General features: G+C 42.3%; 1 protein-coding gene across 3 annotated transcripts in view; it reads right to left on the reverse strand.

Annotated features, from left to right (window-relative positions):
* gripap1 (GRIP1 associated protein 1) overlaps nt 1–26,124 on the reverse strand; it is a 50,424-nt gene that overhangs the window by 18,831 nt on the left and 5,469 nt on the right. Inside the window, exons 4-24 of one of the 3 annotated variants that reach the window (XM_010891811.3) lie at nt 24,395–24,456; nt 24,250–24,276; nt 22,004–22,111; nt 21,637–21,793; nt 21,166–21,338; nt 20,120–20,168; nt 18,271–18,437; nt 17,114–17,161; nt 16,944–16,975; nt 15,324–15,371; nt 15,100–15,199; nt 14,288–14,365; nt 12,401–12,493; nt 11,186–11,320; nt 9,201–9,296; nt 6,862–7,074; nt 6,648–6,761; nt 6,275–6,352; nt 5,160–5,255; nt 4,980–5,036; nt 1,019–1,118 (exon numbers count right to left, since the gene is read on the reverse strand). In XM_010891811.3, the coding sequence (XP_010890113.2) occupies nt 1,019–1,118; nt 4,980–5,036; nt 5,160–5,255; nt 6,275–6,352; nt 6,648–6,761; nt 6,862–7,074; nt 9,201–9,296; nt 11,186–11,320; nt 12,401–12,493; nt 14,288–14,365; nt 15,100–15,199; nt 15,324–15,371; nt 16,944–16,975; nt 17,114–17,161; nt 18,271–18,437; nt 20,120–20,168; nt 21,166–21,338; nt 21,637–21,793; nt 22,004–22,111; nt 24,250–24,276; nt 24,395–24,456 (2,031 nt within the window). The remainder of the gene's footprint in view (nt 1–1,018; nt 1,119–4,979; nt 5,037–5,159; nt 5,256–6,274; nt 6,353–6,647; nt 6,762–6,861; nt 7,075–9,200; nt 9,297–11,185; nt 11,321–12,400; nt 12,494–14,287; nt 14,366–15,099; nt 15,200–15,323; nt 15,372–16,943; nt 16,976–17,113; nt 17,162–18,270; nt 18,438–20,119; nt 20,169–21,165; nt 21,339–21,636; nt 21,794–22,003; nt 22,112–24,249; nt 24,277–24,394; nt 24,457–26,124) is intronic. The other 2 variants (XM_010891813.3, XM_010891812.3) reach the window with 2 other exon arrangements.

Consider the following 26,124-nt stretch of genomic DNA (forward strand, 5'->3'; position numbering starts at 1 on the left):
AAAAAAGGGAGGGGGTTAAAATTAAATATTAAGAGGTCTGCATTCAGTTGTTTGGGATGGGTGGGGTTGTTCCAATAGGAATAAATGTGTTTAAAATGCCACAAGATGAGAAATATACACTTACTGGCTCCCTTTGTTATCAACACATCTTTAGAGCCTTTTCAGACTTCGAAGTCAGGAAGACTTGGAGTTAGGTGTTTGTCAGCCGCACAATTTGGTGGCAGCATTTCCACTGATAGGGTGTGGGATAAACATCTTGCCATTGGCAACTAAATGTCATCCTCACCAGCTCAGTCAACGTGCCATGATCTCCATATTGACATGAACTAAAACATTCAACAATGAGCTGCACATTGGGTAAAAACCCAATACTAAAACAATTGTCTCAAGAATCTAATGGAAAATTATAAGCAATAAGTATTACTAAACATATTTCCCTTCTTCAAGACCACTGATGCTGTATGATGTGCTTGTACAAAGCACCGCTTCACCTATCTTTTTCTTTTCTATGATGTCTTTGTTTCAGCTCATTTGTAGCAAACTACACCGCCGACACGGCAGTTTTCATCTTCTCTCATATTAATATATGCTCTGCATATTCGCTTACCTGCCTGCGCTAAATGTTTTATGTCTGTGATGATGTAACTGCCGTTGTATCACGATTCAGAGAATGAGAGGATGCCCTTCAAACTCAGTTAACTCTCAAACACAGACATACAACATTAACATTTTAGTCATTTCGCACATACTCTTACTGTTGTTGCTTGCTCTTTGGGGTTTAGTCTGGGTATCTGTACATGCACGTTGTGACATCTGCTGATGTAAAAAGGGCTTAATAAAAGAAACATGATCGAGTGATTGACTCTTATCCAGAGCATCTTCTAATAGCAATTCGAGTAACTGTCTTGCTCAAGAACATTTGACTCCTTACCGGATATAATCTCACAGCCTTTTTGTTACCACCCTGACATAACATGAAACCTGTGTAGGTCTAACAGGCTTTGTGACGACCTCTCACCTGTCCTGGTCTTGGTGTTGGTCAGGATCTCCTGTAGTCGCTCCTGCAGTTTATCAGCTCGCTTCCTCTCCAGCTGTAGCTGCCTCTTCAAGTCTTTAAGCTGCAAAACAAGTTACCACCTCCGTGAGAAGAGCACCATAGCTCATTTGAGAAACCTTTCAATGTACAGTAGGTTTCTTTAGTGTCTGTCACTCTGAACAACAGTAATGGGTTAACCCAAGGGACCCCTCAGTGGGGGGTGGATCGTTGGCTAGGGTTAGTAAACAAGCTGGGCTTAAGGGCCAGCTGCTCCTACCAGGTGATGAGATGGCTCTGCCATCAGTGGCCAATGTATTCAGGATTTTATTACAGTCCCCATTAAATACTAAATGCTACTTTTCTGGGGTCCACATGAATCAAAGAACATCACATAATACCAAACATAAACAATACAAAACATACAAATATGGTACGAAGATATAACCTACATATAAAAAGAGTAAAACGAAGGGGAAAAAATGACCTGGCCATTTCGCGACATTCAAGTCTAGCGTTTGCCTCAAACTTGAACAAACGGGTTTAATGACAAGTTGTTACAGGGAGCAGACACCCCAAAGTAAATGTTTCACTAGTCTTCCCCAAGACGGATCATATCTCATATGTCCTATAATCACATAACATACATGCTGTTGCCACGTCATTTGTCAGCTGTTTATGGTTTCTTTCCATTCAATCCCAATACAAAAAAGCAGGTGACAAAAAAAGAGAATACACAAGGCACAGTCTCCCAGAATACAATAATAACAGCCCTGCAATCATTGCTCTACTGAGACCATTTAGGGTACTGTGCTAGGCCCTGGAGCTATTAATGAAATGAGCAGGGTTCCCTTGTTGCTATATTCTGTCATGTATTCTGTAACAAGGTACAAACTACTGTCTGTGGTGCATCTTCAACCTTTCAGGAAATGACTTCAATCATCTTTATTTTGATTTGACAATATAGCCCTCACACAGAAATCTAGATCCTTGGAAACAAATTAGCTACCTTCACTTTCTTCACATTTTGTTAATTTATTATTGATTACACATTTTTGCCATCAATCTGCACACAAAGAAATCTATAAATATTAAATATCTACAATATGTAAACATTCATGTAAATAAGAATTCTGAGCATTTGCTATGACAATACAAATTGAGTCAAGATGCACCGTGTCCTTTGATCATCCTTGAGATTCCTGTAGAACATGACTGGACCACATAAATGGCAACTTTACTTTTCAAAGCCCAGCCATTAAGTCCAATGAACTCTCCATAGACCTCAGAGATAGAGCTGTGTAATGGCATAGATTCGGTGAAGGTTATAACAAATTGCTAAAGCACTGAAAGCCCCCTTGAAGAGCAGTGAGCTTCATCATAGTGAAACGGAAGAACCACCAAGACACCAAGATTCTAGACCTGGCAGTCTAGCTGAACTATAACTGGGCAAGAAGGACCTTGGACAGGGAGGTGACCAATAACCCAATGGCCAGTCTAACAGAACATCAGAGTTTATCTGCAGTGATGGGAGAACCTACCAGAAGGACAACCATCTCTGCAGGACTCCATCAATTAGCCCTTTATGGTAGAGTGGCTAGATGGAAGCCACTCCTGAGTAAAAGGCACATGGCGTCTGAAGGACTCGGAGGGCATGCTGTTGGGATGCACTCAGTGGAAGGAACCACGAGACTGGTCAGGATTGAGGGAAGGTTGAACAAAGCAAAACACAGAGGGCCTTCTGATCCAAAACAGAAAGGTCTCCAGGCTGCGGTAAAGACCAATCTCACGGCATGACAACAACCCAAGACACAGAGCTGAGACCAAATTGGAGTGGGTATCGGGACATGTCTGTGAATGTCCTTTAGTGGCCCAGCCATAACCAAGAATTGATCCCTATCGTCACATTGGTGGAGAGACCTGAAGATCGCAGCTCCAACACTCCCCCAAAAATCTGACAGAGCTGGTAAAGGCATACCTACGAAGATTCAAAGCTGTGATTGATACCAATGGCGTTTCTCAAAAGTAATGACTACAACTTCGGAATACTTACGTAAATTAGATTTCTGTTCATAATAAATTGGCACAAATTGCTCACAATGTGTTTTTGCTTCATCATGGGGTATTAGGGGTGTAGTGACCTTATGCTCAGGGAATTCCCGTTGTGCCCCGTGGATGGACCAGCCACGATGATTGCTGGGAGTTGTAGTGTGCAAAGTCATGCCGCTCCCAGCAATACAGTGGATATAAAAAGTATACACACCCCTGTGAAAATGCCAGGTTTTTGTGATCTAAAAGAATTAGATAAAGATAAATCATGTCAGAACTTTTTCCACATTTAATGTGACCTATAATGTCATCATCATCATTTCATCATCATTTTCTTTCCGCTTATCCAGGGCCGGGTCGCGGGGGCAGCAGTCTAAGCAGAGATGCCCAGACTTCCCTCTCCCTAGACACTTCCTCCAGCTCTTCCGGGGGGACACCGAGGCGATCCCAGGCCAGCCGGGAGACATAGTCCCTCCAGCGTGTCCTAGGTCTTCCCCGGGGTCTTCCCCGGGGTCAGTACAGGGGTGTTATATGTCTACAGACGGGGGGGACGTCTACATATGTCTACAGACGGGGGGCGTCTACATATGTCTACAGACGGGGGGCGTCTACATATGTCTACAGACGGGGGGGACGTCTACACATGTCTACAGACGGGGGGGACGTCTACACATGTCTACAGACGGGAGGACGTCTACATATGTCTACAGACGGGAGGACGTCTACATATGTCTACAGACGGGGGGGACGTCTACACATGTCTACAGACGGGAGGACGTCTACATATGTCTACAGACGGGAGGACGTCTACATATGTCTACAGACGGGGGGGGGTCTACATATGTCTACAGACGGGGGGGGGTCTACATATGTCTACAGACGGGGGGGGGGTCTACATATGTCTACAGACGGGGGGGGGGTCTACATATGTCTACAGACAGGGGGGGTCTACATATGTCTACAGACGGGGGGGGGGTCTACATATGTCTACAGACGGAGGGGGGTCTACATACGTCTACAGACAGGGGGGGGGGGGGTCTACTCCCATGGCTGTGATTTCATAAGAAAATTAATTATGTGCGACGGTGGAGAGATGACTCATGTTTATAATGACGAGGGCGGGACTGAGATCATGTGGATGTCCTTTAACAGCTCAGCGTTTAATAGTCCGGCCTGAGCCCTTGCCTGCGGTGCCTGTATATCAATCAATCAAATGTATTTATAAAGCCCTTTTTACAACAGCAGTTGTCACAAAGTACTTTACAGAGACACCCGGCCTTAAACCCCAAAGAGCAAACAACAGTAGTGTTGGATTTCAGTACACTGCTGCAGCATGGGTTCAAACCTGACCTACTGCTCCTGCAACAAAAACCGTTGCCTCTACAGTATCCATCACCACCTTCCTGTCCAAAAAAGCACAATAATCCCTGAAAATCAAGACATCTTCATGAGAGAGACAGGGCCACACACTTCTCTGTCACGACAGCAACAGCCACACGTTGGTTGCAAGGCTACAACGCTAAGCATCAGACAAAGACAATAATCCACCCTACACACAACAATAAAAACAGTGTGACTCGAAAGGGAGCAACAAAGCCCTTCAACCGCTATGCCTCCGACCATCAGAAATCCTTGCATTGTCCAGAGAGCATGATCCTTATCATTAAGGCAGGTGTAAGATAAGTGGTGGCCAGGAGTCGAGCTGGTATAGTGAAAAGGCAGCCGAGAGTCCCACTGACATAGACAGAGTGGGGCGGCGTGCACAGCCGGCGTACCTGCCACCTGTAACTGATAATGTACATTCCTCTCTGCACTAAATGGAAGGGTCCTGACTCATCACTTTCCTTGAACTCTGCTGTTAGTGGGCAGAGAGAAAGAGAAAGGGTGTTCCACTTACTGCTGAGCTGCCTTTCTTCTCCAGGATCCTCTGGCCATCCACTGTGTCTTTAATCTCCTGTAAACCACAAAGACAGAGTACACTGTGGATGACCTCATTACACCGGAAACCGGGTCAATTAAGGAAATATTGTTAAGAGACTTTCCCCAAAAGGGGGTGGGGGTGTTAAAGGTAGTTTACCTGCTTTAGTTTTCCAATTATTTCATTGTGTACTTCCTTCTCTTTCTCTACCTCGGCCAACTGCATCTTCATAACATCTATATCTGATGCCTTCTCCTGAAAGAGAATAACAATGGAGACATGCATTCAAGTTACTTTGTTAAGTGTCCCATATACAATCGAATCAGCCGTGTTTTAAAGGTAAGAAGGAAAAACCAATGTGGATCAGTTTCACCATAACTGGGGCCACTGCTAATGGAATAATTGAAGATACTGCAACATTAACATAACAGTTGAGAGACAGGTTGGACCACGCACTCACACTACACAACAGTAGGGTCAGTATGTCCTGTCGGGAATATAAACTCTTGTCTTATCTGGTTCTCTTTCCCTTCCTCTCCCTTATGTTTAAGCAATTGGTTACAAAAAGCTAATTGGCACATACTACTCAGTTGGAAATGGATTGTAAGTCAAACGGCCCTTTACAGCAGTGGTTCCCAACCAGGGGTACGAGGACCCCTGGGGGTTCTTGGCCTCTTCACAGGGGGTACTTGACAACACTCATGACACCATAGACTTACTAGTGAAATTAACATGAGGGGGTACTTCAGGGGTACTGAAAGCAGTGCAAAAACATTTTGGGGGTACAGTAACTGAAAAAGGTTGGGAGACACTGCTTTACAGCGATGTACTCTTTAATCGCCACCAAACACAGCCAAAGAGGACTGGCCAACGCACAAGTGACTCTCAAGATTTCATCCTAGGTTTCCACCTTTCAGGGAAGATCCTTATAGCCACTGTGCTTGAACATCTGCATTGCTTGGTCTTTTAGACTCAGTATCTCTACAAGCACTGTGTGTCAACTGCTAAAGTGAAAACAGGCCTTATTAAAAAGATTTGATTGATTCATAGGAAACACTGAAAATGTACAGTTAAATAAAGACACAGTAATCAGACAACAAGAATAGCAATTTGAGTCACGCCTCCATCTCACAGGGCCAACTGCAGTGAACAAAGCCCCCATATATTCCAAGTGAGTATTCCCCTGGGCCCACATGAAAGTGTCTGGCTGAGTGTGTTGCTGTGTACAGCACTCTGCCGTGTTTGCCTGAGAAGGGAAAAACAAGCGAGTCTACCTCCAGTTTGACAGCATGTTCCTTCTGCAGACTCTCTATTTGTTCCTGGTGCTCCAGACTGCTCTTCTCCATGCTCTCCTGAACACAGGAATACAACAGGGACAGGACATTGGAACAAGGCATCACCTAATCACAGGCACACATCTATTCTTAGCATTCTTTAAAAGGATAAACTAAATATTTAAAGTCGCTCATCAAAGTAAATGCTACAAAAAGATCTGAGCAGGGGGAATGAAGCACTAGTGACCCCAAGTGGTCAGTGGAAGTGTAATGAGGGTCAACAGAATCCGGTAAGTGGAAACCCCCTGTGTCTGACCTCAAGGCAGCCGACCCACACAGCCTGGCCCAGGTCCATCTGGACCTCCCACTGTACCTCGGCGTCTTTGAGTCGGCGTTCGAACCAGCCCTTAGTGCCCTCCATCGACTGGACCTGGGCCTGGAGCTCCTCCACACACTGCTGCAGACCCTCGAGCTCCTTGTTGCGAGCCTAAAGGTTAAAGGTCACATGAATACACCGGCAGTGTCTTCACATCGTCACCCCCGTCTTTGGCCCCCTCGACTCAGACCCCTTGGCGACTGCGCTTTACCTTTTCGTCTCTGAGCTGCGAGCGGATTTCCTCTTCGGTGCGGTTCTTGTCCTCGTGGAGGCCCCTCAGCTCCTTCTCGTAGCGTGCCCGCACCCCAAGCACCTCCTTCTCATGCTGCAGACGCACGTCACTCAGTTCTTCCTTGTGTCGGGACTTCTCGGTGCTCATCTCAATGGCCAGCTCATCTAGCATAGCCTTCCGCTTGTCCGCTGTCTGCAGGAGGATATCTAGCATACTGAGACTATACACCAGCAGTTCAAAAGGCATGTCGCAGTCGGATGCAACCCTTGTATCTCCAATACTGGTGATTTATTTTTTATTTCTTTAAGGAGGTAAACTCAGCCCTCCCATGCCCCTAAGGCCGTGGTTCCCAAAGTAGACAGCAGAGACAGCAAGGGGGTTAACCCTAACCGGGGGGGTCGCGAGATGATTTCCAGAAATCAAGGAACATTTTAAAACAATTTAGAATAGCACATTCTAGCCATAATTTTAACAAAAGTAGTTAAATTAATGCATGCAAACAAAAAAGGCATCATCCTTTTGATTTCCCTTTCCCCTCGTACCCCTGAGGTGATTACAGATTACCGCCATACATTAGTTGCAGCAGGTACATTTATAGCACCATGTTCAACATTCTGTGCACGCAGGTCATTTTTTTTTTGTCTTTCAGCTTAGAATATTACATTTGTCTAAATGAAACATTGGTTAATATTGACCAAAGACAAAGCAGAGAGAGGCCAGCGGAGAGGCAAGCGGAGGAGAGCGGAGAATCACCACCGTCTGAAAGGCCTTCCACCTCAGGTCCGGGACGAAACCGGCCTGTGCATAAGGAGGACATCCATCATCAGCCTTCCTACCAGTGTCGAAAGCATCGAGGGGAATTTATCCATTATGGACTCACACGTGTCATCGTCAACGAGGTACAACATCCCCAATGTGTAGTGTGCACTGACGTGCTTGCACGTGAAAGCCTAAAGCCTGTAAGAATGCTACGACGCTTGAAAACCAGGCATCCCTCTCTCGCTGCTAAACCGGTAGATTTTTTCCGCCGATAGAAGCGAGAGTTGCAAGGCCAAAAGAAAGTCCTCACTAAACAAACAACAATCCCTGCCAAAGCCCAACAGGCATCATATGAGGTGGCATATTTTATAGCACAGGCAAAAAAGCCACACGAGATCGGGGGAACCCTTATCAAACCCGCTGCTATAGCTCTAAGTCGGGCTATGCATGGGGATAAACTGGCCTGTGAGCTAGAATCAGGGACTGTCTAACGGGACTGTTGCCCGGCGCATTGTAAGCCTCTTGGTCACCAAGGCTAGAGTATTTGTCTTGCATATTTGAAAAGCTAAATGGATTTAATATGTAATTGGAAGGTGAAAACACAAGCATCCTGTCGCTGAATGATAAAATCCACGCATTCCCCAGAAAACGTGAGCGCTGCACTGATCGAATTGAAATGGGTAGGATTGATATATTTTCTGAGCTGGACGAATTCATGGAGGAAAATGGAGTGATAACATAGTGAAGAAGTCTATCACCACCCACTTTCAAGCCCTCCTTGAGCACTTTAACAAGTAATTCCCAGAGGAAAAAGCTCCAGAACAATATGACTGGATAAGATCACCATTCACTGTAACTACGGCAAACCACCTGACACCCGACCAGGAGGATGCATTAGCTGAACTGGCAAGCGACCGAATGCTAAAGGCAGCGTATAATATCAAGACACTGGCTGAGTTTTGGATTTCAGTCGGGAGGGAATACCCACAGCTATCTAAGGCAGCTATGGATGTACTCTTGCCGTTTGGCACTACTTACTTGTGCGGGGGAAAAAAACTTTCTCGGCACTCACGTCCCTTAAAAATAAATACAGATCGTGACTGAACGTGTAGGATGATCTGCGAGTGGCGGTCTCCAAAATTAAACCAAGAATGGACATGCTGTGCTCCAAGCATTGTGCCCACCCATCTCATTAGGTGAGGTTATCATTGAAATGGAAGTAATGAATAAATTACAAAAAAAATATTATTCCGGTTGTTAGGCTGTTGTGTTCTTTTGTCTTGTCATTATGCTCATGTTTGGACAGGCCTATTAGTGCCTGTGTGCGCCCACGTGCAAAGTGTGTATCCTTTAACCACCTCCGTGGATGCGCTGGGTCGTGAGTCACTGGCACCATTATTTTAGGGGTCGTGGGCTGAAACGTTTGGGAACCCCTGCCCTAAGGGAATGATAATTATTAGAGTGCCATGTGTATCACAGAACAATAAGCACTGTGCTTGGTTAAGTGGGATGAAAGAACGAGCATACTATTTGTCTGCCTGTGTGTGTGTGTCATATACCTTTTTAGTCTCCTCCAGCTCTTGCTGTAGCCTTTCTTTCTCTTGGCCCACTTCAGTCAGCTGCTCCAACAGTCTGTTATTGGCCCGGTTGGACTCCTACAAATACATCCGTCAAAGAGAAGTACAGGCATGAGATAGGGCTGCATGATAAATAAAAATCATAATAAAAACACAATTTGAACATTTCTACAACGATTTCTACAACGCAAAAGGCGGTGATTATGGGTTTTTATTTTACACTCAATCAAAATAACTATTTTTACTGGTGCACCATCTCTGCTATAATCTCTGCTATAATTTCTATAGAATTTATTAGGACTTGGATTTAGAATCAGATTTTATTAAAAAGGTTGAAGCCTGGCAAACGAACAGCACGTTGGTGTCAGTCAAGCCATATCTACAAGTGCTCTTACAACACATCTCCCCTATGTTTGCCATTTTAAGACAAACTTTTACAATTGAAACCATACAATACATGGCCAGCTGTATGTCTCGAATCAATCAATCAAAAAACTATACAACACAATGTTCTGATCACGCCTCTCACTCGCTCATATTAATTAAAAGTGAGTTAAACTGACACCTGAAAACATTATTTTAGAGGAATTCTCTCCAATAGGGAAAATATAAGAAAATGATAGGATGACTATTGCATTCTTAAAATATCCCAATTCCATGATGGCCCTATAACTGCCACAACCCTATCAAAGAATAACGCGCAGGTCGAAGACATGCTATATTAGCTGTGCAGTCACTCTGAACAGCAAATTCTAACCAGTCAGAAACATCGATTTAAGATGCGGCGTAGAACGTACTGTGAAAGAACAGTGCAGAATAGGGCTTGCTGTTAGGGAGAGGAAGGGAACCGGTTAAGAAAATCAACCCAGGGGACAATGTGATGGATGATTTGGTGCCAAAATAGAATGAATCTTCTGTGGTTTGGGAATATTTTGGGTTCCAGAGAGGTAATATGCAAAACCTGTACGACAACAAACTTATTTCAACACCTGACAGTGCCATAGGGACTTGCATGAAAAAAGCGTGGGAAAGAAGTCTCTTAACAAAACCAAAAATACATGGCAAATCCAGCCCAGCCCAGCCAAACAATCTTCAACAATCAAGAGGGGGGGTGGAACTGTTTTATGACGGGGTGCGGGATTCCCTATTGTAATGGGCATATTAGTAAAGACATAATTAAACTAAATATGCACAATAATAACAATCAATTAATCAATTATGAATTGACCAACAACATGTCATTTTATATGTATTAGTCTATAGCAAAAGGGGTAAAATGGTCTATAGGACACAAAAGAAAGCTATAGAAAAACGTTACATACAGGCTTTAAACATTCACAAAAGCCGATCAATCCTCTTGAAACAGCAGGTCGGAGACATTCACAACTGACATGAAAAGTGCAGTAATTAAAAATCATTTAAATATTTAACAGTAAATAAATAAAATTGCTATAAAAATAGCCCATAGAAATGCTATAAAAATAGCCCATAGAACACGCGAAAATGTCCTAACAGAATAATCATAATTAGCATTTTATGCTTTAGACTACTATTTTTAACTGATTTGAATTCATAAACATTCCCAAAAGTGGGTAGTCTGTATTTATTCGGTTTACATGTTCAGAAAAAATACTTCCAACAATACATTACTTTGAATATTTGACTATATTTGAATATGGGAGGAGCTGAGGCTGTCACACGCACGTCTATGTCTAATGTCTAAGAAAAAAAAATGCGCTATGATTTTGTCCAAATTGTGCAGCCCTAGCGTGAGATAAATGTAAAATAAAATGCTACTCAGTATATTTTCCTCCCTGATGAACAAAATAAGCAGTGAGTAAAGTAAAACCAACAGAAACATAAAAGCAAGACCCACCATTTAAGATCCTGCATTATTTGGGTAGAAGTGCTCCACATTTGGTTCCCAGAGTATGCATGCGGAACGACAATATCAGAGCCACACAGACCTGTAATTGAGAGTTAAGGTCATCTCTTTGTGCCAGGAAACTCTCTTGATCTGTCCGTCTCTGCTGAAGCTCCAAATTCAGAGCCATGTTCTGGTCTCGCAGAAGGTTCATCTCTTGAGTCTTCACAGTCTGAATCTAATGACACAAAAGACAATAGTAAAGACTGAAAATCACAACGGGCCCATTACTTTTTTAAATGTATTGGGGCCAACCCCATTAAGCTGACTGTTCGATTGTTTGGTCGATAGGGAGTTTGGTCGACCAAGACTGCTATAGTTTAAAGCCAAAATCACACGTTTTCTTCTGCGACGTCGGTCCAATTCCCATCTGCATGAATGGACCTAGTCATTGCACACAATGGATTAGTGCTCAAAAAGCACTTGTTTCCCCCAATTTGGCCTGACAAAAACAGATTAGATCTAGTTCATTCAGATTAGACCTACAGTTTAGTCATCTAATATAGAAAGAATCATAGGCTGTACAATTTCATTGGTTCCTTTTCGCCATGTACAATCTAACCATCTAAATGACTAGGATATGAAGATGCTATATATTCCTTGGAATATTTACTATATTCTTGAGACAGAAAGGTGCCTGTGTATGTTTTCTCATGGGACCTAAACAGCAACACCAGGATAATAAAAGGTATTTCTAGACCTCTGGTTTATAAATACAACAACAATAATAACAATATTACAGCCCCGGAAGAAACGTGAGCTTCAGACAAGCTTGGTGCAAATAAGACTTAGGGTTTGAGGAAGCACATTTGAAATGTTTCAGCCAATGGCTTGAGCTGACGGCAGTCGGTAGAACAGGATTTGTTTTAGTCGAGGACAGCCCTGGTATTTGTGGACATTGGAGCAACATGATCATGGGTTAAATGAGTCAATGAGGAAACAGTGAGAAACAATCAAAGCAGGTGAGCAGATGTTTGACACATAATAAATGCTCCGGCTTAGTCTTTATAGGGAAAAGACCTGTATTACTGCTGTAGCAATAAAGAGATCTGACCTATTGAAATAGTCACCACAAACGACTATGTAATAACACCACTGCATTTCCCCGACTTAATTGACATCGACTTTTCATATTGGTGATACATCATGGTTTACTATTGGGTGAGCGGTGACAGCAGCTAAATGAATATTGATGAGTGTCCGTGGGGCTGATGGGCCATGCAGCGAGGCGGTGGCGTGGAGGTAAGATGAGCTGTACCTGTTCTAGAGCGGCTAGGTTAGTCCTGAGAGCATCATTCTCAGTCAGGATACTCTCCACCTGCTCCTGACTCACTGCACTCTGACACGCTACCTGCCAGAGTGCAGAGTGGGGCACCACCCAGGACAGCCGGGAGGGACCGAGGAGAGGGGGAGGAGACAATGTGCAAGGTGAAGAGAAGGATACAAGGACAGGGATGGAAAAGGAAAAGGGGAAAGACTGTGTACTTGACATAAAGACGATCCGTGAGGCAGAACAAAAAAATAAATACAAAATTATCTGACGGCAATTAGCATTTAGAATTCGAAAAATAGGTCTAAATTAGTCAAGGTAAAAGAAACAACAAAGAACGGTGACAGAAGAACGGATCATAAGACCGTCTGCATGACTTACAACAAAGAAAGCTGGACATGAAATAAAGTACCTCCATATAGATAAGAGAAAATGAAGAGAAGATGACAGCGGGCTGGATTGACTGATCTTGTGGTCTACCCAAAGCAGAGTTCAATTTAATTAAGCCTTGTGACATCAGAAAGGACATTCCAGTCAAGCTGCCAGTTAGGCAGGCAGGGCCCAGTGTAACTGTGTAAAATCTAAGAGGCATTATAAAGTGGAAAACAGAGCGGTCCCTAATGAGGTGCCCTGTGCCCACTCAGATTAGGCAATGCTCTCTTCAGACGCGTACACTAATCTCTAATTATTAAAGGTGATACTAACTTTGCCTTTTCATTAACCGTCAATTAAATGTCTTGACCCGGCAATTAAATGTCTTGAAGCGGGGGGGGGGGGGGGGGGGGAATTCTACATCATTATAAAATGGAGAAATAGAGCTTGTAGTTAAAAGAAAGTTAACTTCATTTTCACTTAAAATGTTGCTCGGTACGTGATATGCAAACCTTACAAAAATGTGCTTTAGGTATCAGCTGACTTTTTCTTTGATAAAATATTTCCATAACAGGCACTGTACATGCAGAGATCAAAAGTTGACTCTTTAATGGCACCAAATGAATGAAGTTAACTTTCTTTTTAACTACAATATCTCCCTCATCAAGTAAAAGGAGTTGACAGTGCAGTTCAGGAAAGGTAGGAACAAGAAAGTCCAAATGCACAGGCTAAAATGGAGCGTCTCCATCTCCACCTCACCAATAAACTAACATGGTGTACTCCACACACATACACTTGTGAAGAAAGCATGTGTGCAAGCTGCTCTTTACAGCACAGTAAGTGCGCTGTGATAGAGTTCACAATCGTCAATCAAATGCCTGGCCGAGTTTAGGTGGACAATGAAACACAAAAGCTAACCTTTTTATTCATTTGGGGCAATTTGAAGTAGTTTAGGTATTGACTTAGATAAAGTCAGTGCACCGACAGTGCCCGGGGGTCCAGGAGAGGGCGGGGCAAATTCCCTCAGCATGGTCCAAAGTGGATGTGTTGGATGTTGCTTGACTGAGCATTGTGATATGAAGTAGAAGGGCTTGGCGAGATGCGCATCAGAGGACACATATCGATCTTCTACTCTCTGGAGCCTGCAGGGATTGGCTGCGATGAGGCATGGCCATAATTGTGCATTGGAAAAAATTTACTATTCTGAAAGAACTATTGCTAGGAGGTTGAAAAATTTGCAGGTGATTTTGTTCTGGTTTTTCAGTAAAAAAGATACAGTAAGCTTATTGTTGGCAATTATCTTATCGAACTACCTCTGGAATGCCACCTTGAAAAATAATTATTCTGGAAAGTTTAATATCTAAGAACAAGTATATTTTATTATTCTACCACATTGTGTGAAGCGCAAAGGTGCCAATATTTCACAGAATGTGTATACTTTAAATCCATGAATTAATCAAAAATAATGCAAATCAAATTATAGTTTAAAGCCCCGGGTTTTACCTGATCTTTGAGTGTGTGTAGAACCAACTCATGCTCCTTCTGCCGGCTCTGTAGCTGCTCCTTCATCTCACAGACACTCTAAAAAACACAGGCAGCACTAGTCAGCTTCAGCTTTTTCAACACTCCGTCATAGGCTGGTTAGGGGTCAGTGGCATATCTACTACAATGCAAGAAGAAATATGTTGCGAGGTTAAGTAGGCTTATGTATTGCCTCAATACAACGATGAGTAATCCAGAGAGGTATAGAACAAAGGCAGCATGCTATACAAAGGTTTTCTATTACATCAGCTCAGACTTCATCAACACTACAACTATGTATAGTACTAGCCTGTTTAACACTAGTAGATGGGCATATCACAACTGACTAGTGAAATGCAAAACTTTACATTGGGACAATGTCAATATCCAAATGAATGAAAATGAACTTGGTGCGAAATAGAGTTGTCTTCCCATTATTAATGAACAGCATACAGACAATTTCACATACAGAAGTTTAACTTTATGTTAATTATCATGTGCAATTTAAGGTATTTTATGTTTAACATAGACAAAAACATACTATAACATTTCAATCAGTTCCTATAAGGATATTGATGCTAGCTTTGTGAGGGTCAGAATCGGATTTCATTGGTCCTTAAATCAGGGCTCAGTGGGGGCAAACATGAGTTTGCCGGCCCAGAAGCAGGTTCGTTCCAGAAGATACATTGCCCTAGAAATTACCATGACTAAAAAGTGAGCCATTTTCATGGTACAGGTTGAATTCAGAGTAGCAACCATTACAAATGTTTTTGATTGAGAGTGGGACATCTGACCTGGTTGGCTGACAGCAAATCTCCCTGTAACTTCAAGATGCGAGTGTTCATTGACTTCAACTCCTCCTCCTTCTTTTGTTGAATCTCATCAATTTTGGTCCTGGCGTGGAAATAAGGACTATTAACTGACATGTGCAAGTGTCCATCTTTTTGGGAGCTTTTCTTAGCCATACTGTATACCGCCTTCAAAAACTGAAAAACCAGTTGAATCTTCATGTCCTTACCTGCTGTCATTGTAAAGGGCTTCCTTTTCACTTTGCAAACGCAGAAAGCTATCAAACAAATGGTAAAAAGTCAGTGAGAAAACAGAACAAGCCAGAAATGAGCCTGGAGCTATCACAAACAGACTCCCCAAGTGGGAGGCCAGGGCTCTGCCAATGTGAAACAAAACCCCTAAGCTTTGCAGACACAGCAGATAGCAGTGACTGGAGGCACAACAAGCGGCAGTTCAGTCTCATTACTCCTGTCCGCTGATTATCCCCAGGGCCAGAATCTAGGGTCACATTGATACACTGAGCCTGACACAACTGGCCGGTAACACAAGATAAATCCCAATGTAGAGGGACAGGGCAATGTAGGTGATAATCAGGACTGACAGCAAGGTCCAACGTTAACTTTTTTTCTCACTTGCCTGAATTCTTACTGGATCGCACTAAATAAAAAACACAATACTATTAGTATTGTATGTATTTAGCAAATCGTCAGATTTGTACCACAATTGTGCATGTGAGACAATAGCAAATACAAGCAATTGCTGTTTACATAACTATGATACAACATAAAACCATAACTTTTTGTAAATAGTTAAATATTACTATGTCATTATCATCATCTTTTCATGAAGATACTGGCATTTGATATGACATATAAAAGCTTAATAATACAATAATGTAGTTATTAAATATATTTATGGTTACATCAATATGGCAGAATCGGGCACAATACACATTCAATCCAACAGGCGGGGTAGTCCCACTACTACCACTACTGCTAGTAAGTGCTTAGGCAGACGTAGTTAACATGACATAGCTGTCGACAAGCCATGTCCATAAGCTTCCTCTATCCATATTCACAGACTATCATGGACATAATCTGTAAATGGTTTCTCCATCTTCACAGCATGGTAGGCGGTTACAATTAATTTTTCTATATGGCTGTGTGACACCTCATTCATGTGGAGCATGCAGACGGTCATTGGTGCAGCCACAGGGGTGTCATCATCCCGTTTAGCCACAATACACGCGACATGCTGCAGGGACTTAAGAGCGTGCTTACAGTAGTCATTAGTATCCTAGAAAAATCGCCCTGCCTTATCGGCTTCTGTCTGGAACACATCGGCTTCAAAGCAGAATGTGTGTCCCTTGCCATTATTGTTTTCGTCCAAAGGAAACTTTTCTTTCCACGAAAATAAAAATGATTGCGTTCGCTTTGCCTCATACCATGCCATGTTGGGTCCCGCTCTAGAATGCACTATGAACTATGATTGGTCAAAACAGACGAACCATCGAATATTACTGGTCAAAAAGACAACAACGGTACTGTACCAAACCCAGGGGGGAGAAGTAGTACAGACATGTTCATGCGAGAACAAACAAACATTTTAAAGTGGAAAAGAATGACAAAGATCACAAGCAAACTTTTAAATGGGGACATTGACTACGGGCCAGTGACTGTCTATGTCTACTGGCCCGACACTAGGTCTGACTGGCCCCTGGGCCAGTGGACAATCGTTAATGTTGAATCCTGTGACAGTCATGGAGTTCATCAGAGCTAAGCAAACTGAAATAGCTAACATGATCCACATTCGTAACAACATTAGCATGTTAAATAAAATAGATTCTTACCTGTCTTGCTTTTTCTTCAACTTATCCGAGAGCTAATGGACAGATGGACAGAATGTGTTTCCATTTAACATTTAAGTTATTTAGGAGAGACCTAAATGCAATCATATACTACAGCCTAATCTACCGGTATACAGTGTAGAATACATTTTAGTTAGTTAGATTTTAGTTACCTTTGCTATCTCTTCTTGAAGTTTAGTGATGTCTGTCTGTTTGGATGACTGCAGAAGAAGAAAAAGATCAGAGTACTTCAAGACTAAAGGCTGAAATATATTGCATGATGGCTGCGGGGTCTGTAGACACTACACATAGAGCCTCACATTTAACAACTCAGTCGAGCCAACCCTTACAGGAGTAGTAGTGTAGTAACGCAACATAGCACAAGCAACTACGCAACATAAAGTACAGTCCAAAAATGAGTTGGACCACAAGCATTAATCTTTTGGATCTATACTCCATTTTTGTTATCAAACACTTACTATGTGTTTAAATTATAGATCTCACATTTTATTTTAGGGTACATGTTTGCATTGGTTCCACTATTAGAAATTACAACAGTTTAAAAAATGTGTCAGGTCATAAAAGGTATTGGGACAGATTATTTAACATCCAAATTAAGCGGTCATGTTTAGCATTTTACAGCAGTCATATTTAGCAAACTTTGCAAGCAATTACTGCCTGAAGTATGCAAACCATTAAACTCCTAGATGATGGATATAGTCTCTGGTGATACTCCAGGAATCAAGGCTAGACACTGACAGCTCCATTTGTGACAGGACACACATTACTACACAGAAAAAGCTGTAAAGAAAATTGTCTTTATACTTTTTACTACTTTTGATGTCTTGAAATAAGGGGGAAATGCATAAGTTATATTTTTTATGGTGAACCAATATGTACACAAACAATCTCAATGAAATCTGAGAATCTATACTTTAACCTCATAGTAATAGTTTTCTTTCAAATTCATTATACAGCCAAAAGAACAAAAGATGATTATTGTTTTGTTCTTGTACTGAAAACACAAGTGGAAAATAGTGTAGCTACTGAGATATTTCTGTTCTTTATTACAGTATATAGGCTTTTTACATAACTCAAGCTATTAAGTTATTGGATGTGCTTACACTTAATGGGCTACAATGTTATGTTTTTCTACAAGTTAGCTAAAATTCCTACTATTTGAAAAAATATGTCAGGAGCTGATGGCCAGCCCTCAGATTGGACTAAAATTATGTATTGTCTACCACTGTAAAACCAGTGAGTTAAGCATGATAACCTGTTGTTACAGTAGCTTTCTAAATTAGGCTAGATGTCCAGGGTGGGTTTTTACCTCAAGGGCTTGGAGCTGCTCCTTCAGTAGGCGCTTCTCCTCCACCTCAGTATGCAGCTGCAGTTCCACCTCTGGCCCAAAGCATTGTGTTATTGGATTTGGACACAGTGCTGACCACCTAAGACCATCTTGTTTCATAACTAGACCAGTGCTCCTCATTGAAGGTCCTGAGGGGCATGCAGGCAGTCCAGCACAGTCTTAATTACAGAATGGCAAACGCTACGTGGAATCACCCAGTAGAGTAGAAATGGAAAACGGTTAAGGTAATGGTTACAGCACTGTACGCGTCAAGGTTATTAGTGTGAACCATCCAGGGATCCTGCTTTGGAGTGAAGGAGGAGATGGATCAGAAGGAATCCCATCCCAACAAAACTCTTACAACCTAAGGACATTAATCTAGACTGTTATTGCCATATTTCTATTGAGATCTGAGCTACATTGTGCTGTTTTGGCTTCTACAACATAAAAAGCTGTTGCTCGTCAGTTTTATCCAACACCCTGCTACCACCCTGATAAGAGCCCCTGCGGGCGGGTTTAGGGAAGCGCAGCCCCAAGGATTCCACTTAGAATCCTATTTCAGTCAAATGTTGCAGACCTGACAAGTCTCTGACATACTGTTGAGAAGAGCTAGTGGCCTAGGGTTGTCCAGAAGCCACTGTCTCCTATGCCTCGTTTCCACTGGTGCCAATCACTGGTGTTTTACCCCAAAGTCCAGAATTGTTTCGGTTTCCCTTGCCATGGCCGAGTAGCCCGGCTCTTACTTGGTGCCGAGCCACAGACTTTAGGACTTAGGGTGGGGTTCGCGGGTTGATGCGTTACATGCTGCGAAAAAGCGGCAAGTTGTGCTATTTGAACAGCGGTGCTTTGTCTTTAGGCTTCTCGTAATGGTTTTCATCTGATCTAGCAAACAGACCACGGATAAAAGAAAGAAAATAAAGCAACATTACAGGGAAGCAAAGACTCACAACGGAAAGAGTTTGAACGACCGAATGTGGTACGATGCCGTTGACTCAATAGAAAAACGGAGCGCTGAGACTGAGACGTAGCCTGCAGAACCTACAACATCACAACATTACCTCAGAATTCTCCCAAACCCTTCTATTAAAAGGTGGATAGTTTTGACAAAATACTTAAACTAAATAATGAAAACACTGCCTTACAGTTGCAGTGTCACGAGTGTAGGTGGAGAAGGAGCCGGTCAAGGGTTTGAGGAAGAAATTAGACGCTGTATTATAAACAAACTGAGCATGGCGTTATTGTTATTTTACTGCCAGAAAGATATTGCCTTTTATTTTTCGTAACCGGAAAACCAAAACACGTTGATAGTTTATTCCTCCCTCATCATCTGAGCCCCTCATTAAGTCCTTGGTACCAAATGTATAGTAGAAACAGGAAAGTCTAGAGCCACCCCTAGCATAAATCACCAGTGCAGCCCTGGTTAAGCACCAGTGGATATGCGGCACTATATACATACGCTACAGCAGAGGGTGTTTGAATTTGGCCCACTGCTCTTTCAGCTACAACACTGTACTATCGTTCACCTACTTTCCTGTCATAATTTAAATTAAATGATATATATATATACACATTTTAAAAAAGGATGGACCCATGCCCCACAGCACCTGCACTGAGGAAGACTGAACTGGACTATGTTGTATCGGATTGGAAGGAAATCAGCAGTTCAATTATTTCAGCAATATTGGGTGCTGAAAGTTAAAATCTTCAAGAAAGATGCCAAAAAAGTAAGTCAATAACACATGCACATTAGCACAACAAGCATGTGGGACATTTGAGTGGAACTTTCCCAACAATTTATAAAGACATATTCTCTATAACAAACCCAACTCACCGCTTAGCTCATTAATTCGCTGTTCCAGTTTTGCACACTTTGCTTCCGCCTGGAAAAAAAGGGAAATTAATTTAAGCACAAGCCAACACAACGCCATACTCCATATACACTTAACAGGCGTAAAGCTCCCACATAAGCAAGCAAATGGCACAATTCCGGCCAGACTGGTAATTCAAATTCCACCTCAAAAGTATAAAGCAGGAAAGTTATTTGAGCAGTGAGAACCATTTCAGTTCAGTATATTAAAGAAAAAAGAAAATAGTCATACAGGCATCTCAGCTAAACTGTCCATATTGTATATGAGCTGTTGACATTTGTTCGAGGTGAAGCTTAATAATTCCAGTGAAACCGAGTCAGACTTCAAACATTGTTAATAGTTGGAAATGATCCATTAGCCAATTCTGCTCAGTAAGAATCAAAGCATTATCCAATGTCTCAAAACCAGATGAATGCATTCCCATGCTTTGATTTCTTAATGGCCAAAATGCAGTGTGAACCTCAGGGTCAAAGTAAAAGTACCATGCTAGTAAACAACTTAGTGTATAGGGCTGAAAATAATATATTCACGCCATCTCATAGGGAAAAAGACAGGATCTTTAAGGCAAAATCTGAGGTGATGCTTTTGAGTTTGTTGCTTCAAGGCCAAATATATCATAGAGCTAAAATAATTTATTACTGGCGTGAATAGTGTAAAAAACAAAACCAGATCACAGATCAGGGAGTCTGACAGTCATCTATGTCAACAAATTGGTCATTAATCTTAAAATTGGAGACAGGGAGAACTGTAAGAGGAACACAGAAAACCACACTGCATGACCTAAATAGGGCATGATTCATGTCGGCTGTAGAGTGCAAATAGGAGTACAAACAAACTGCAATGGTTTAATAGAAAACATATGGCATATCAGAATGGGCAGATTATACGGAGTCTTTCATTGGTCAAACAGTGCGACCAGCTCAATAATGAACGACAGCTTCAGATGTCTAATTCCCTGCCTAAAAGGGCAAATGTCGGTTCAATGGAAAATGTGTATTCCTGTTGTCACCTGTTCCAGCTTGTCACTGGTACCAGCTGCAGGTTCCTCCCTGTTCTCACTGGCATCAGAGGGCAACGTGGCACCGTTACTGCTAACCGGTCCATCGGTCTCCGAGGCGTGGGCTCCGCTGACCTCCGCTCCCCTCTGGCTTTCTACCTCACTACCACAGCACTCCAGAACGGCTGGGGGGAAAAACACAGGGGAGGAAATAAAAGGGGACTTAGAAGAGAAACTGATGAGGATCTGCCATTACTCAGCTGAGTGACTGCCAAACCTGTCCTCAGGAACCCCCAAACATTTCACATACGACCTGTTCCCCAGCCAGCACACTGAATTCAAGGAGCCCAGAGAACCCGGGGAGCCATTTCATTCACTAAAGAAAGTTGTGAATTGTCTAGAGGGGCCCTGAGAGATGAGAAACAGCAACACACGCCGTGTCAAAGAAATTTGTTTGGAAAAGCTCTTGCGACATCAACATACCGGCCATCCTCTTCTGAAGGGCGGTGTTCTCTGCCTGGAGGCGCAGCAGCTCTCCATCCACAGAGCAGGAGTTGGGACATGGCCACCCATCCTGAAGCCCTCCGCCATCCTTCAGATGTTTGTTTTCCTTTTCTAGCTCTTCTATCTGAGTGCACAACTAAAAACAAGCCAAAACGGTGGAACGTGATAAACACATTATGAATTCTCCAGTAACACAACCACAAAACTAAATCGGGGAAGTGGTAGGGAGGTTATGCAACACAAAATCACATCGTTTTTCAAGCCCATTTCCCACTCTGCCATCGCAGAATGGTACTGCTCATGTCCATCAAAGGGGGAGCAAGTGGGAGCAGAGGAGATTCCGTGCCTTAGACAGCTCCTGCATCAGGGTACTGTTCTGCAGTCTGAAGTCATCCTCCTGGCTGTGCAGTTTCCCCTGAAGCATCTCATTTTCGCTGAGTAAGGCATCCACTTCCTGAGCACACAGGCGCACACAAGCACACACACACAAAAAGAAAGCCACATGAAGTGAAACGACACACACTCCCCACCCAGGGCCCCATTTAGGCATGTGGTACAATACAGAAAAAAAATTAAAATACCTAGCTATTAACAATCAGAATAAAAGAAAATACAGAATCCACTGAAAAACAAGAACATGTAAAAAACACAGCATGACAAGGACAGGATACTGCACACTTTGTCTGAATGTTTCCTGATGAGAAAGGATGGTAAGAAGGGATGTTGAAATCACCCAAAAGTGGGAGGACTGCTATACCACTTTCACAAGCGAAAACAAATCAGTCAGTACTTCTCAAATGCCAATGTGGAACATGCATATTGCAACAGCAGAGGGCGCTGGTCACTGGAAAAAGACATTCTGAGACTGGACTGTGAAATGACTGATCCTAACGAGTAATTTCCAACGCTGAGCCATAATCATCATTTCATCAATGAGGAAAAGTCTCAGTCTATTACACATTCATAAGAAGTTTGAAAAAGATATATACTACAAAACACCAGGCAAGCCTAGTTCAGCCGGCCCGCAATAGAAAATGTTGCCCTATTGAGATTCGAACCCGGGTCGCTCACGTGAAAGGCTGTGTCGTTAACCACTACACAACAGAGCCACTTGTCTCTATCCTGAACAAATCCTCTGTGGCCACTAGCCATTTTAACAGTTAATTGGCCATTCGTGAATGACATTGATACAGTTAAACTGACTATCGTTTCTTACTAAGTTTACCTCCACCACAAATATCGTCTATGTATGCCGTTTGCCACTGGCCGTTTAAACAGCATATTAGCCAGTAATAAGCTTTACCGATATCTACTGACTTACTGGATAAGTCATAGGAATTGAGCGATTGCCAGCGAGTCTGCCAAAGCCATTTCATTTCATGGCATAATAACTTATTTTTTTCTTTCATGGCAAAACAATGTACATTGATAAAATAACTATCAATAGAGGTGACGATAACTAACTTTCTCATCAAGTGAAAAGACGAGATAATCGTGGAATCTACCAGAAATAATTCATAAATGTTGTTGCTCTCAATAGATTCTAACTTAGTACTTCCACATGAGAGCCACTGTCTTTAACCACGAAGCCACAGCATTACACATTTCACCAGTCTCTAGACTCCATTGAGGATTGTGTTATACTGACTAACAGTTCTTATTAAGTTTACTTCCACCATAGCGTCTATGAACTTTGGCTTTTGCCACTGGCCGTTTTAACAGCTAATTAGCCAGTAATAGGCTTTACTAGTATCTTATAACTTCCTAGGAATAATCATAAGAATTGAGCAATTGCTAGTGAGACTGAATATGAACTTTTCCATGCCAGAAACAGTCGCAATATAACCATATACAGTTTCAGTTAAGACTTACCATAACTTAAATACTGTATATTGTAGCCAGCAAATTGTCTATACTGAACCAAAACGCATGCACGGATGCATACTTCGAAAATCCACCAGAAACAGACGCAATATAACTGTAAACTGTTTTATTTCAGGCTTACTATAATGTAGATACTGGAGGTTTTAGCCAGCGACGTTATCGTCTATACGGAACAATTCATAATGCGTACTTGGCTTCACCTGCAAGGAGATACGAACTCAGAGCCTATAGTTTGCAGGTCCACTTCTCTAACCACTATGCCATTTAACTAGGTATTCTCAGTCAGTCAATAAGAGAAATTCGCTCTTCTTGGCCGGCTCCACTTACGTGGTCCGATAACAATCACATTTGTAGAACACTTCATAAAGAACACGTGTCAACAGGGAAGCGCTTCTTTATGGGACCGTTTCCAAATCATTTAAATGTAATAAAATTTTATTGAAAAAAGGTATTCATTCACATACAGGTAAGGGTAGCAGTGAATCGGTACGACAACAGTACCAGGTTGGTGTCTGGGTCGGTTCATTCACATACAGGTGAGGGTAGCAGTGAATCAATAAGACAAAAGGCCTACCCACAGCAGTACGTGATGAAAATGAGCGTGGTATATCTGTATATGGTTTCCTCTACAATTATAGGCCCTGGTTAAGATGTGTACAGGCACAGATGAGCAGGAAGATGAAAAACGCTGAGAGTAAATAAACTCACCTGAGCTTTCTTGCTCTTATTTAAAGCCTGCAGATTTAAAAAAAAAAAAAAAAACAATCCTTTTATCTCAAACACCATAAAGACACTTAATAATCCTAAAACATATTTAATAAAATGTGATGAAATGTAGATAAGCTTGATATACCTTCTGTGCTTTGATGTAATCCTTCTCCAATGTTACAGTCCTAAGACGAACAGCACTGAGCTCTGGAATAGAAATCAACACAGTCAATCAACAGTCTTATAACATCAATAATAATATCCCTAAAGCCTTGTATGTTCTTTTCTATCACAGACAACCATCTCGCCCACCAACACCACCTGAATTTGACACATGGAGGGACTTAGACTGAAAAATGAAATGCTCTCATATTAACATATCATTTGTCCTTCATATGACCCAAAGTATACAATCATGTCTTACTGTCGCACGGACAATTGGGGTACAAAGCCTTTCCATCTGGCATATAAAAGATGGTAAATCAGCAGGTCTCACACACGGAAAATGTATTAATATTTGTATTGGCATAAAAAGACTCCAGCAGAGGGAGCGGAGTGGGATCATTTAAGAATTATATACAGACACGTATGTCACATACGCATATACACACAGACAGACAGACAACCAACACACATACATAGACACACACACACACACAAGTTTTTGCCCCTTCCTTATTTCTCTTGATCTTGCATATTTTTATTTAGTTTTCTATGATGATCTGAAACCATTCAGTATGACAAACATGCAATAACAGAAGAAATCACGACCACCTGACTAATATTGTGTAGGCCCCCCTTTTGCCGCCACAACAGCCCTGACCCGTCGAGGCATGGACTCCACTAGACCTCTGAAGGTGTGCTGTGGTATCTTAGCAGCAGATCCTTTAAGTCCTCAAAGTTGTGAGGTGGGGCCTCCATGGATCGGACCTGTTTGTCCAGCACATCCTACAGATGCTTAATTGGATTGAGATCTGAGGAATTTGGAGGCCAAGTCAACACCTTGAACTCGTTGTTGTGTTCCTCAAACCATTCCAGAACCATTTTTGCTTTGTGGCAGGGCGCATTATACTGCTAAAAGAGGCCAATGCCATCAGGGAATACCATTCACATGAAAGGGTGCACATGGTCTGGAACAATGCTCAGGTACAGTGAGGGAAAACATTTTTTATCCCCTGCTGATTTTGTATGCTTGCCGACTGAAAAACAAATGATCAATAATTTTAATGGTAGGTTTATTTGAACAGTGAGAGACAGAATAACAACAAAACAATCCAGAAAATCGCATCTCATAAATGTTATAAATAGATAGCTTTTTAATGAGTGGAATAAGTATTAGATCCCTTCTCAATCAGAAAGATTGCTGTCTCCCAGGTGTCTTTTACACAGGTAACGAGCTGAGATTAGGAACACACACTCAAAGGGAGTGCTCCTCATCTCAGCTTGTTACCTGTATAAAAGACACCTGCCCACAGAAGCAATCAATCAGATTCCAAACACTCCACCATTGTCAAAACCAAAGAACTGTCCAAGGATGTCAGGGACAAGATTGTAGACCTACACAAGGCTGGAATGGGCTACAAGACCATTGCCAAGCAGCTTGGTGAGAAGGTGACAACAGTTGGTGCGATTATTCGCAAATAGAAGAAACACAAAAGAACTGTCAATCTCCCTCGGTCTGGGGCTCCATGCATGATCTCACCTCATGGAGTTGCACTGATCATGAGAACGGTGAGGAATCAGCCCAGAACTACACGGGAGGATCTTGTCAATGATCTCAAGGCAAATGGGACCATAGTCCCCAAGAAAACAATTGGTAACACACTACGCCGTGAAAGACTCAAATGTCCCCCTGCTCAAGAAAGCACATTTACA

This window comes from Esox lucius, chromosome 12 (genome assembly GCF_011004845.1).
Source record: "Esox lucius isolate fEsoLuc1 chromosome 12, fEsoLuc1.pri, whole genome shotgun sequence".
In the NCBI taxonomy this organism is placed as follows: domain Eukaryota; kingdom Metazoa; phylum Chordata; class Actinopteri; order Esociformes; family Esocidae; genus Esox; species Esox lucius.